The sequence below is a fragment of the Myodes glareolus genome, chromosome 23 (genome assembly GCF_982192425.1).
Source record: "Myodes glareolus chromosome 23, mMyoGla1.1, whole genome shotgun sequence".
NCBI classification, from domain to species: domain Eukaryota; kingdom Metazoa; phylum Chordata; class Mammalia; order Rodentia; family Cricetidae; genus Myodes; species Myodes glareolus.
Genome location: NC_142048.1, coordinates 44,697,650 through 44,711,743, shown reverse-complemented (window position 1 = coordinate 44,711,743; position 14,094 = coordinate 44,697,650). Strand labels below are relative to the sequence as shown.

At 34.3% G+C, this 14,094-nt stretch overlaps 1 protein-coding gene across 10 annotated transcripts in view; it reads left to right on the top strand.

The window, feature by feature from the left end:
• LOC125414285 (uncharacterized) overlaps nt 1–14,094 on the top strand; it is a 155,921-nt gene that overhangs the window by 57,648 nt on the left and 84,179 nt on the right. For 7 of the 10 annotated variants that reach the window (XM_085680768.2, XM_087900803.1, XM_085680766.2 and 4 more), the window contains exons 22-31: nt 1,018–1,046; nt 1,136–1,208; nt 5,248–5,276; nt 5,371–5,443; nt 6,742–6,773; nt 6,900–6,966; nt 8,293–8,354; nt 10,193–10,259; nt 11,488–11,516; nt 11,823–11,895. In XM_085680768.2, the coding sequence (XP_085536894.2) occupies nt 1,018–1,046; nt 1,136–1,208; nt 5,248–5,276; nt 5,371–5,443; nt 6,742–6,773; nt 6,900–6,966; nt 8,293–8,354; nt 10,193–10,259; nt 11,488–11,516; nt 11,823–11,895 (534 nt within the window). The remainder of the gene's footprint in view (nt 1–1,017; nt 1,047–1,135; nt 1,209–5,247; nt 5,277–5,370; nt 5,444–6,741; nt 6,774–6,899; nt 6,967–8,292; nt 8,355–10,192; nt 10,260–11,487; nt 11,517–11,822; nt 11,896–14,094) is intronic. The other 3 variants (XM_085680770.2, XM_085680764.2, XM_085680767.2) reach the window with 3 other exon arrangements.

Below are 14,094 nucleotides of genomic sequence, written 5' to 3'. Positions count from 1 at the left end.
AAACTCTACTTGACTATTTTCATGGTACACTGAATAGTATAATTGTGAAAAAAGCCACATATGGTTATTTATTGAATACATAACATATAAAGCACTGCTCTGATTTGAGATGTAGCAAATTAGTACTTTATAATCCTCTTGTCACAACTTAATTTGTTTTTTATTTGTCAATAATATTTCACAAAGTGATTTTTAACCATTTTTTGTTGTTAGTGGTGCACACACAAACATATATATCTATATACACACACATATATGTATATATATATATAAATTTTGATATACATTTACACGCTTGTATCCTCTCTTTTCCTGTAGTTTAGGGTAACATATCTTCCAGAAAACATTTACCAAAAAAGGCATGTATACCATAAAAAGGAAATTAATTCTAAATATCTAATTATCAGTCCACATGTGTGTCCATTGAGGAAAATTTTTATGTAATGTCATTCTGCACATGAATACCCCAATTGATCAAATTTGAAGACTAAAACACATGAATCATTTATCTCTTTGAAGTTTTATGATTGACAGGTGATGCAAAAATTAGAACATGACAGGGAGAACATGAATAGCTCTAATAATATTACTTAAATGTTTCTGAAATGTTTTATTAGAGGTATGTGCTGACCTGTTCAGCCATTAGCTTTAATAAATGAAATATCACCTTATAATTATGATTTCTTCCTGAGACCACAGATAGGTTTTCTTTCCATCAATTAAAAATCTCATATTGTGGTATATGTGCCTTTCCTATGAAGTTATATTTATTTAGATTATATTCTTTTGGATAATTCTAAGTATAACTACAGCTACAGTTTAATTTTTTTCATTGGAAAAAATGATATCTGTCATGTTCCTCAGTTGTCTAAAAATGAAACAAAGTAAAAATTCATCAAAAAATTAAATAACCATCAAGTTATCCATGATGATTATTTTTCATACTAACTCTTTATAAATGTATACAGTCAATATTATCATATTTGTATTTAATTGATTGTTTCTTTGAAACTTCAGAATTTTCTAAGGAATGTCCTCAATCAAAGGTAGTTACTTTTCATTTTATTCTGAATCTTTAATTTCATTTTCTATAACCTGTACAAGAGTCATTAAATTTTTTTATAAATTAATACAGCCTACCATTGTAAAGCAAGAATCTGTTCCAAAGGAGGCCTGGGATATGAGTCCAGTGATACAGTTATTAGCAGGTGAATTTTGCAATATTAATTTCTATGGACAATTACATTAAAATATTCGAAATACTTACACTTTGCTCATTACTAGTTCTTACTATACAATATTTCATTGAAGAATTTGAAGTAAATAATGCAGTTCTTACTGTTAATTTGAATGTTTAAAGAAAATTATTTACTACCTCAAGGTAATTTGTTTAAGGTAGATAACAAATTATTTATATCTTCTTTTATGTGTCTTTTTATTGTGGTGATATTTTTCTAAAAATATCTCATCTTTCAAAGGTACTGAAATTTTGCCAGCCCCTGAAGTCAAGTTAATAAAGTGCCTTGAGATCCTTTAAGACTATACATTCAATCTACTATCCTAACATGTACTCAGCCTGTTTAACATGCCAAGAAATGTTGGAAGCAGCATGTGAATAGAGATCAATAACATCTGTGTATGGTTTCAAGTGCTTTTCAGGATCAATTGAGGCTAGCAAAGTAACTTCTCTTATAAAATTCTATTAGATATTTCTATAAAGAAGCCTTCCTCATTCCTTTATCATACTGTGTTTCTTGTGCTCTTCAGTAAATACAGAGCAAAGCCCTTTGTTCAATACAACCACAACAAAGAGGCAACAGGGATATCGGTCAGATATGAACAATAGTCAGACACGTCAGGCAATGTCTTAGTTAGGGTTTCTAATGTTATGAAGAGACACCATCATGATGGCAACTCTTAAAAAGGAAAACACTTAACTGGGGCAGGCTAACAGTTCAGAGGTTTAGTCCATTATCATCATGGTGGGAAACATATAAGCATGTAGTCAGACATAGTGCTAGAGAAGGAGCCAAGAGATCTACATTCTGATTGCAGGCAGTGAGGAGAGACTCTGTGTCATAATTACAGTTACAATATTTATATCTATTTCATCTTTTATTATAACTAAGGAAAACTGTAACTATCACTATAAATTCTTCAACTCCATCAAAGACTCCAGAACGATATACTATTACTTAAGTAAACAGGAAGTATATTGTAAGCAACTTTCAAAACTCTAGAATTGACATCTTGGTACCTGGACAGTCATCCAAAGTTCTTTTGTACTGTTGGGACATCCACTGTCAGCCTACAGGCCATAGTATCCAGCAGACTTTTCCATGAAGCAGGAAATTTCAAAGACAGTTCCACTTATATCGGCAGTTTCCAGTCACTTTCTTCTGTGTCCTGCAGAATGTCTAGCAAACTCTTTCATGAAGCAGGAACCCCAAAGGATCATCTCACCTTTAGACAAGTTCAGCAGTCATTTTTCTGTGGGACCTGCATGTCCAGTTCATCAAGCAGTTCAGGCAAGAGCAGTTTCTTGCTCAAATGGCTAACACACTCCATGAGGAGACTCTTCAATGCCCATTATCTTCTTGAACTAGATTGGTGCTGCCAGGAGCAGATATGTCTCACTGTCATGAAAAGTCCTAAAATCTTAAAACATTTTAAATGCCATATTTTGTAGTCTTTTAAAGGTTTGAAGAATGCCAATCCATCTGAAATACATCTCTGTACATGTAGAAAACCTAACTAACATGACTACAAGCTTGACTATTATAGAAAACTATCTATTAACTTGTATTTCTTAATTATACATTACATTTTAAATGAGCTGGACAAACACAATATCTTAATCAAGATCAGAAATACATATAATAAAAGTGATCTTAAATTTGTATCAATATACCAAGATCCATACCAATGGAAATCTCTATAGCATATCCCACTTTAAATGTAAACAAACATTTAGAAACAATATTTGGGAATATGGGTGTAGTTCTCTCCAAACTTCTTCCTGCTGTTTGTTGGGCAAAGTAATTTTTGGGGGTGTTCAAGGCAAAATTTCAGGGGCTCTTGGTCCATCAAGCAATTCACAGGTTCTCATTTTCTGTGGAAACAAAAGAAGAACCTCCTTTCCAAAGCAACTTATCCTTAGACCCAAATTCTGAAGTCAAGATAACTTTAAAGTATATATGTTGCTTACTTAGCTCCTGCACAGTCAAAAAGTTCAAAGAAAACACAATAATATGCATTATCCGTCTTTATGTGGATTCTTTTTACTCTATTACTTTTTAAAATTATCTTTATTCCTTTAATCTATGACTTTCTGTACTCTGTCTCTTTAAAGACTTTTCCTTTTTTGTTTTAAAAAATCCATTTACTTCTTTTTGTTCTCTCTCCCAATCCTACATACATTTACGCAACACTGTGACCCATTTAGAGGTCTTTTTATCTGAATATATCTTTATTGTGTATCTGCAATTATTTTCTGACAAGAAGCACTTATTTAAAATGCTAAGCGCTTCTTAAAATTTAAGCTGTAGAATCGCTAGGGTATATATGGTCCTGCCTGCTTGCTCCACACAGTCCAAATGGTGGAAGTCTGTTCACCACCTCTGCAAGCTGTGTACATTGCTCCATTTTCAGGCACACAGAAGGTCTATGTTGTCATTAAGCAAATTGTTATACTCTGCTTACAAACCCCATTTAAATGCTTGGTCTCTTGAAAAAGCCAGAGCTCATGCTGGCAAGCACGGCCCAGAAAACCAGCATTTCAAAATGGTGCAGGTTACCATTTAATCAATAAAACCTCTCTTAAACGAGCTGTGGCAAGCCACCAGCTGAAAAAAAATGTGACTAAACTTTGTTTTTTTTGTGTGTCTAGAGTTCCTTCCCAAACTCTTTTAGGTTTTTAGTGGATTTTAGTTGTCCTCGTGGGTGCCAATTTGTTGTAGGGAGGCTATTTATTGGTGCCCAGCTGCTCAGCTCTGAAATAATCACACAGAAATTGTATTAATTAAATCATTGCTTGGTCTATTAGCTCTGGCTTCTTATTGACTAACTCTTGCATCTTAATTTAACCCATCTCCACTTCGAGGCCTAGCTCCAGACACCAGCCCAGTATGATGCAGACTTTAATCTTATATCAGACACACAAGCAACAGAACAAGTCGACATGCCAAGATCACAGTGAAAAACAAACAAGATGAAAGATCTTTCCTCCACCTCTTCTGAAATATTGCCTTAAATGAGGGAGACTTTTTCTCAATTTATCCACTCTGAGTAAGATCAACAACTCAGATGCAATCAGCTTTGCATTTTGATTGGCTATGGTTTTCTGTAGTGGTCTCCATCTTTTGCAAGAAGTTTCCTCAATGAGGGGTGAAGACTACACTTATACTTTGTGAGTGGTTGTCAATTGAGGATAACTTCTTCATTAGGGATGGGAAGCTGATGTTCCTTTCCCCCTCTCAGTGCTGGAACACCACCTGGCTGAGACCTTGTGCATGTTACCAGTCTCTGTGAGCTTATCTGTTAGCCCTATTGTATCTGGAAGACATTGTTTCCTTGTTGCTATCCTATCCCCTCTGAATCTCACAACTTTCTGTCTCCTCATCCACATAGTTACCTGAACCTTGAGGGCAGAGGTTTGATGAAGATTATCCATTTGGAATGAGTGCTCTAAGGTTTCTCACTCCTTACACATTGTTCAGCTGTAGGTCTCTGTATTTCTTATCTACTGCAGGAGGAAACTTCACCAATGTTGGTTGGACAAGACACTGATCTATGGGTGTAGTAAGTGTCAGGAATCATTTTATTGCTATGTTTCTTTAGCAGAACAGTAGTACTTGGTTTTCCCTTCAGTCCATGACCTATCAAGTCTTAGGTTCTTGGTCACTTGAGCAGTGTTGCATGTGGTTTCCATCTTATGCAGTGGGCTAAATAAATTCAGATAGTTGTTGGTTATCACCACAATGCTTGTGCCACTATGGACCAGTGTTATATTACTTTGGATTGTGCTCTTCTTTTCAGAAAATTCTAATTTATTTTCAGGTCCTGTGTTATTTTTTCCAATTGTTATCTTTTTTGGCTTGTATAAACACAATAAACCACGTAAAAACTTTAGCATTAAAGTACTCATTCTCATCCATGAGGGTTATTCTCTATTTAATTCTTCATGAATGTACATGGTCAATATCAGGTTTGCATGGAATTCATTATTCTTCTCTTTGACATTTTTAGACACCCCTAAAGACTATCCTCTATCAAAGGTATTTTCTCTCTTATTTTTTCCTGAAAATTTGATCTCATCTTGTATGAAAAGCGCAAGAGTTACTAGGTATCTTATTTCCTAATGTCATACAGACTACAGTTGAAGAAAATGATTCTGTTCCAAATGAAGTCTGTGACGCAAAGCATGGGAAATGGTTTCTAGTAGGTGAGTTAATAATATTAAAATTTATGAGCTAACAAATATAAATGTTTTAAATGTTTAAAATTTCCAAAATTTTACTTCTGTGTTCTCTAAATTTTATATAAGAATTTGATATAAATAATGCAATATAATTTCTAGTGTTGAATATTTCAAAATTATTTAAGATCCCAAAGTAATTTGTCTGCTGCTCCCTAGAGGAAGAGCTACAGGCAATCAATGACTATTGAGAGATGGTGAATCGGTTTCCCTGATGTGTTACTCAATCCCAAATTATCATTTCTAAACACATCTACATATAAATAATACTAAATGGACACAGTAGGTTGCATATATGCTTGCAGATGAGTGTGTGTGTATGTGTATATCAATAATTAAAGAATTTTTGAATTTGAGAGGGGGTAGGTAGAGACACATAAGAAGTTGAAGCAGGAGAAGAAAGGGTGGATATGATTTATGAGTTCTCAAAAATTAAAAATCTATGAATTCTCAAAAAATTAAAAACTTGCAAAGTAAGGAAAATCCAACATGCTATACTAAATTTAGTCAATATATGTGTGTGTGTTTATAAAAATAACAGTTTTTATGTGCTATAATTCTACAAGTAAATAACCAGGGTGATAAATTCAGAACCATTCTTGAATAAGAAGTGAACGGTGGTGATTGCTAATATATAAAGTAAAGGACATGGTAAGCTCTCACAAACACTCGGATAAATGACTGGGAAGTACTCATTGCTGAAGATAGTCTGTCCCATGCTATAATCAGTTTTGGCTGTTGGAATATCATCTTAATTTCCTGATTTCATCCTAAAATTGCTGATACCTTTTACTCTCCAGCCATTAGAAATGCCACTTTAATGAATGCACATAAGTTTTTTTTTTTTGAGCCAGGGTTTCTCTGTTACTTTGAAGCCTGTCCTGGAACTAGCTCTTGTAGACCAGGCTGGCCTCGAACTCATAAAGATCTGCCTGCCTCTGTCTCCCAAGTGCTGGGATTAAAGGCATGCACCACCACCACTCAACTCACATAACTTTTATTAGAAATGTTCACTGGGTTCACTATCTAATCTGAAAATTGGCATTTGATTAAAATTATGGAATTTATTCATTTTCCAGTAAATTTCTATTATGTGTCTTTCCTTCAATTGAAAAACAAAACTAAAAATTTCCCACATCCCCAAAGTGAACATAATCACTGTAAAAGCTAACCACAACAAATGTTTTTGATAGATAGCAGTTCTTCTTGAAAGTATGGTAAACTTTGTCATGCTTACATATAACTATCTATGTCTTTTTTTAAAGAATCTCCTGACGAATATATTCAAGTGAAGGTAGTAAGTTTATACCTTATCCTGAGTTACTAAAATTGTATTATCCAAACACACACACACACACACACACACACACACACACACACACACACACACGTAGTTAAATATCTTCTTTGACAATCTCTACAGTTTCCCATTGAAGGAAGAGATTCTTATGAAGCACCAGCAACACAGCAAGTAAACTCATACTGCTCAGGTAAATTCCACACTACTTATTTATGTAGGAAAAGTACTTCAAAACTGCAAAATCTATACAATCTTCTTGATTTTGACTTCTCTGCTCTCCAAATTTGATGGGAGGACTTTCCTTAAAAGATTAACTTTTCATTGTTAAGTCCCATTGTTTACACAAGTCATTTAGTTGCTCAAAATAATATTTTCAGAGTTTTAATTCTAACACAGTATTTTCTCTTTTGTGTCTTGATATATTAACATTATCATTTTTTTGCAGAATAGTTATGCTAGGTATAACAGTCCAATAATTATTTTTTTGCATAGTTTAAAAACATAGAACTGTTGTCTCTAATGGTTTATATTTGTCAAGTTAACTACTTGGAAAATTGAACAAATCTTTCTTTGGCAAGCATACTTTTGGTGTATGAGTGAAGTTACAAGTTATTGCTCATTACAAATTCAAATTATGCTTTCTTTTAGTTTGACACCCTGCTTATTTGTCTTGTTCAAACAGTTTTTATTTTCATTTATTTATTCTCTACATCAGTGCCCTTAACTGTGGCAGCAGGATGTGATGCAGGAACTAATGTAAACAGCATGATGAAATATCTTTGCCAGCTTTTGCCTATATGTAGAATTAAAGTTCTATGTTAGAGAAAATAGCTGAATGTCTTCTATAATAGTCATTAGAAACTCTGTTCATGTTATTCATATTATTGAATCATTGATTCAGCATTTATTATACAAATTTGATTTTATATGGACCCTAAGGTCTCACATATTCTATTCTTGTACCATATCTGTAAGCTCAATGACGTTTTGGTGTATTCTTTTTTCAGATGAGCCTAATATCTATAAGCTGCACATTCCTAATGAATTCCAAGGAGATTATTAGATGTGCAAGACCAAATGTTAATAGTCTTATTTAATTTATTTTGCATATCATTTGGTACCAATATGCAGAGTCTTTCATACACAAATTTGTGTTTATCCTTGTACTCATTCAAAAACTTAATTTTCTTTGCTATTTGATTATGATTTTATGCATTCAGCAAATCTCCAAATAAACATTGCATCAATTTGCACCTTTCTACCTACTAAGTTAAATCCCTCCATTTCTTACTCATGCCACTAATATTGTTGATTTTGTTTGTACATTAACAATTTTTAACATTGATTCTGTCCCCGACATATGGCTCTTTCAAACTTTCCATCCCCTTCTGTAATGTTCCCTAAGCCTTAGGTATGGGGTTGCTTTTTCGATGTACCCATTGGGATGGGTTTTCTAACTATATAGCTTTTGTCATTTTTGTCTAACTATATAGTTTTTAAACTAATTATTTTACAGCAGAGCCAACTATAAAAGTTTCTGGAGAAGAATGGTGTGGTGACAGAAATTTTCAAAGACAGGTACATGCATATTAAAATTAAAACCTTTAAAGATCATCATTTTCATTGGTAAACAATGTGCCAGGAGCCACATGAAAGTGCCATTTCCTTGCCCTGGAGAGCCGAAGGATCATTGAATTTTCAATTTTAACACCATTCTAGGGTATTTAAGCAGACTGGTATAAGGTAAGTTAAAGTATGTTTATAGATTCTTAATATGTTTTCCATTACTTTTGGTATTTAAAAGTCATGCCAGGTTTGAGACTTATGATTAAATGACAGAATTTTTGAGCAGTATCAGAGTGCTAACCCCAGGATTTGATTCATTCTAAAGAGCTACCTTTTCTAGTGACTCAAAATTTGATGTTGCCTATTACCAATCACTACTACCAAAGACTAAGCTTGAATTATTTATTTTGATGACTAGTGTTTTTACTTGTCTTTGCCATGAAAGAGAATAGACGTGTATAGTTAATCCCATTATCCATAAAGAGTGATTTTTTCCAGAATGGAGACTTTGGTGTTCTGTAAACAAATCAAAAAAGTTTTTAATAAAGAAATTCATTAAACATAGTACTGCAGTGGACTAACTTTACCCAGCATTACAACATATAATGATTGTAGTTACCCCTGAATATTTGCATAAATGCATGCCACCATATGGATGTATAATTTGTAAGGATTTTATTAGAATATGCTGTTGAAATGTAGCAGGTGGTGCTTTGCTCCCAGCAGACATTTTATGATGAATAATGTCCAGTTACTGAATATCAAGCACTAAACTGTTGAATATGAACATAGCAAATGAGGTTTATATGAGCACAAGTGTCTAAATAATTAGTGAATGTTGTATGTGAAATTCCTCACTGAGAAGCAGTTGGTATGAAGAGGGAGAATAATGAGAACTGTATTCAGTGTGTATAGAAGAGTGAGGGCTGAAATGCTTGCTCAGAAATGATCTTTATGACTGTGAGGATTAAGTTGCCATCTAAAGAAACAGAAACAAGAGCCATGACAAATTCTAGCAAGGGGACAAGGGAGCCAAGAAAGCAGTGGTCCACATCTATATATTATATTGGAACTTCCTGGTTTGCCCGAAGCAAGACAGAATATTACCTTCATGATTGTTCTTTAAATGCTCAGATCATGCAGACAACACAGAGTATAAATACGCAACCTGCATCTTATCCATGCTGAGTGAAAGCATGTTTCTCTTTCTCTTTATTATCTGAAGGATTGTTGTAGTTCTGTAGTTTGGTTTTGCTTGTAAAAACCTATAGGTGATAGCTAATGTTTAAATATTTTTATTCGACCATAACAAAATAACTTTCTAACTAGTGAAAATGTGCCCAAACATTTACTAATTTAATAAAAAATGGAGTAACCAACACAAAGTTTTGTTTGAATCATCTCTGTATTTTTTCTTTCGATATTAAAAATATTGATGCCATTGGAACTGTTCATAAGTAATAATATTATATGACTGGTACATGTGTCATAATTTGATAATATATGAATTGAAAACCTTTGTAATTTATGAGGAACGAAAATTACTGATATTCTGAAATTAATTCCTTTTTTAATCATGAACGTTGGCTTCTCTAATATCTATGCAAGTGTCTCCTCTGAAATTATATTGTCAATTTTATAATCAGAGACCCAATAAGATTAACGATTCTCAGAAAATATGTATGAGACTCTATTATAATTTAGTTTTTCAGTTATGCTTCTTGTACTTTCAATTTAATTACATTTGAAATAGGAAACTGAGATAAATTCTGAGAATGTGATAATTAAATCGGTGCAACTCATTACTGATACTAATTTTAACATTATACTTTTAACAACTTTGTCCAAAGGGCATTGACGATTTATCTTTGACTGAAGATGAAAGGTCCAAAAGCACAAGACTTGATGAGGAGCAAGGTAAGAATTCTATTTACAAATATTACATGACAACACGTTTGTTTACAAGGAATATTGAGCTTCAGTGAAAGAAAATTGCTTCAGGGTATTTTAAGTGGCAATAATTAGATCTTAGTTTTTCAAAGCAGGTTAAATTGAGAATATTACTGAGAAAGTGAAATGATGATTTAAATTATGAGGTATTTTCCTCTAAGGATTTTGGGGGAACAAGAAGGAATGGTGAAGACTGAGAAAGACAGTGAAGGGCTGGAGAACCCATGTGGAGTCAGTCACACTTGAGAGCAGTCAGCTTATTTCACGTGAGATTCACATGCTATCCGCTAAATTCAAGTAGAGAATATTTTCCTGCATAGATTATTGGAAGAAGAGTGATGGGGGAGAACCATGGTGAGTGGCTGGCACTCAGTTCTCCGTTGACCACGGAGAACATGGAGGTAGCCAAGGCCCTGGTTACGTTAATTTCCCATCTAAAGCGAAAGAAGCAGCCAATTCGTAGAAGCGCAGGTTGTTTGATATAATCCAGTGATAACCATTCACTGGGATAGTAGGACTGTGTTTTGTGTAAACATGGCTTACATTTCACATGGAACACTTTAGTAATCTCCTGTTCTCCTGTAAAACTCAGGCGTCTTTAAACTTTGGCAGTCAGTCAGCACTAACAACTTCTTATTCCTACCACGTGGCTTAGGTTCACACACTATTTCCAAAGTGCTCACTGAAAAATGTTTCAGATGTGAAAACTAGGGGCAACCAAGAAACACGGCCCAAAAATATAGTTCATATACTTGCAAAAATGAGCAATTGTATGTGCTATCATGTTTTCAGGAGCACAGATTCTCCTTTCTCTAAATATTGAGTCTTTGAGCTTCCAAAGTTTATCATACATGGAGGTCATGGCAAACTCTCATTCAATACTGGCATGAATGACACTGGTCTTGCTAAAGAGCCGTTCTGCTTCTTCCTACAGTCAGTGCTTAAAAATAATTTTGGGTCACAAATTCATCCCATAATCACAGTTTCATTTTGTTTTCCAACAATTAGGAATGCCATACTGATGTAGGTTGTTTTCCATCAATTGGAAGAGAAAAACAAAAGGGGTGTCCCAAAACTAAAATTAGTAATATTTTGAAAGCTAGCAACCTGGAATATTTTTGATAGTAATTCTATATGGAAGATATACTTAACTTTATCATGTTCACAAATAATTAATATGTCTCTGACTCTCTAGACTCTCTTGAAGAATATACTCAATTGAAGGTAATGTTTTAGATTTTTATCTTGCATCATTTAATCTGTACTATTTATAACATGCAAATGTTACTTTTAAAGAGGTGTATTATTTTTGTCTATCCACTTGAGGTTATGTGTATATGTGTGTGGTTGTATATTTGCCTGTGCCATAAAACGGCACTGGGTGAGTTTACATGTGTTTTGTGGATGCTTGGCTTGTTACTTGGGTATCGGATTTTCAACTCTGGTGTTAAGTGTTTGAACAGCAAATTCTCTTAACCACTGAGCTGTTTATACAGTCCCACAACGGCTATTACATGTCTTGTTTTAAAGCCTGTACAGAAGAAAAAAACTCCTCTACCATGTGAAGCACCAGCAAGGAAAGAAATAAAAGCATTTGGCTCAGGTACAGTCTTCCATCTGTCTGGGAAAATGCTTCAAAACATAGAATGCGCATGGTCTTTGAAGTTTCATTCCCCTGCTCCTCAACTTTCATGTGAGGATTTGGTACAAATGAAGTGTCACTGTTGTCATTATCTTTCCAAAAAGTTATTCAGTAACTAAACATACTCTCTTCATATTTCTGACTATAACTTAGTATCCCAAACCTTCCATTTCTGAATCAGCACGCTTCCTACAGAATACCTACACGCATGTGCAAAAGTCAATGGATTTTGCATAGTTTAAAAACACTTAGATGAATATTGTTTGTAGAGGTACCTGCTTAATAACGGTGTAGAGACTAGAGTTTTCTTGATATGTATGAGGTATTCTGAGCTATCTGACTAGCTCACTAAGTACACTTATGTACACTAAGAATTCAAAGTATTTTTATTAATTGTGCTTAGATACATAGTCTTTTGGTGATTTTAATCCAATTTGATTTCTTCTTTATGGAAAAATTTATTTGATCAAGATGCAGAAAAGATTAGGCTACTACATATGGTACAGTTGAAAGAATCTAAATAAGAATGGGTTCTATTCAGTTGCACAGTTTGCTAGTTTCCCCTGGATAATGTGATGATTGGTAGGTAGGAGTGAGGGCCGTGGGTTTAGATGAGATAGAAGCAAGATGGCTTTCAGTCAGGTCAGGACTGTAAACTTGTGTTGGCCTCCACACTGCTGGGGAAAGATAGAATTACCCAGTCTAAGATTTTAACTGAGAAATAAAAAGTACAACAAAGCTCCCAAATATGCAACTTTTGGCTACAGATACAGAAATATGAATCTATTTAAATAGGGGTTTCCTCTTCTTTTATTAGGATGATTCGAGAAAGATTTAAATTTTGGCTAAATAAAGCTTCCATTTTCTCTTCACTGAACAATAGAGATAAAGTCAGGGCAATTTCTTTTTGTGTTCCTATTTTGCAGTCAGAGAAACATTTTGTTTCCCAGTACGTGTTAATAGGAAGAACGATTTGCTCCGTGTATTGGCCAGCAGTACTTTATTAGCTGCTTTTGAGACAGGGTTGCACTGGGTAGCTCTGGCTGTATTGGAATTTGCTATGTACATTTGAAGTTTAAGTGTACATTGCTATGCATATAAATTATACCATACTATACTTTCTAGTTTTTACTTTAACCTGTGGTATTAATATTCTTTAGTATAGAAAATATCCAGAGACCTACAAGAATTGTTACTATCAGTTTTAATTCCAAATCCTTATCCTTATAACACTGACACATCTATTTTCTTCATTTGTTTATTTTAATTGGTTTAGGGAATGAATCTAAATCCACACATATGCCACTCATATAACATATTAGTAAGGTTTAATTCTTTGTATTGTTTGTTTGTTTCTTTCTTTATTTTGGTTTTTCCAGACAGGGTTTCCATATTGTTTATTGACAAACATGGTTGTTTTGGTTAATCAGTTTATCAACTTGTACAAGCTGGATTCATTGGGGGAATAGTAAACTTTGGTTGAGAAAGTGCTTCTATCAGGTTGGCCTGTTGGCAAGTCTGTGGAAACATTCTCTTAATTAATGACTGCATTGGGGCCACCCTTGGGCAGGCAGTCCTGTGCTATATAAGAAAGCAAGCTGAGCAGACTAGTAAGCTGCCTTCCTCTGTGGTCTCTTTGCTTCAATTCCTGCTCCCAGGTCCTGCTGTGAGCTCCTGCTTTGGTGATAGAGGAGAACGCATGAGCTGAAACAGATCCCTCCTCCATAGCTTGTTCAATCGTAGTATTGGAAGGTAAAGTAGGACTTTTAGAGAGGAGTGTCCAGTGTGATCTCATTCGGCTTTCTTATGTCTCAGTTTTGCTACTTATTGGTGTGTCCATTTTCTTTAGTAGAATAATTTGTGCAAGCGTGTTTGAGCTCTGGACAGGCCTTGTTCATGGAGCTGATTTATTGTGGAAGTGACATATTGGAGCTTCTGATAGTTGATCCATTTCCTAAGTGAGTGTAGGACCAAGAACATAGCAAACAATAACAGCAGCAGCAACAAATGACAGCAATCAATAGACACCTTCCAAAGTAACTTCAAATAGTTAATGGATTCAGTTTCCCTTTCAAAAGACACAGGTTAACTGAATTAACAGAATCCGTCTTTCTGCTGTCTCCAACAAACTCATCTTACCGTCAAATGTACATGATACCT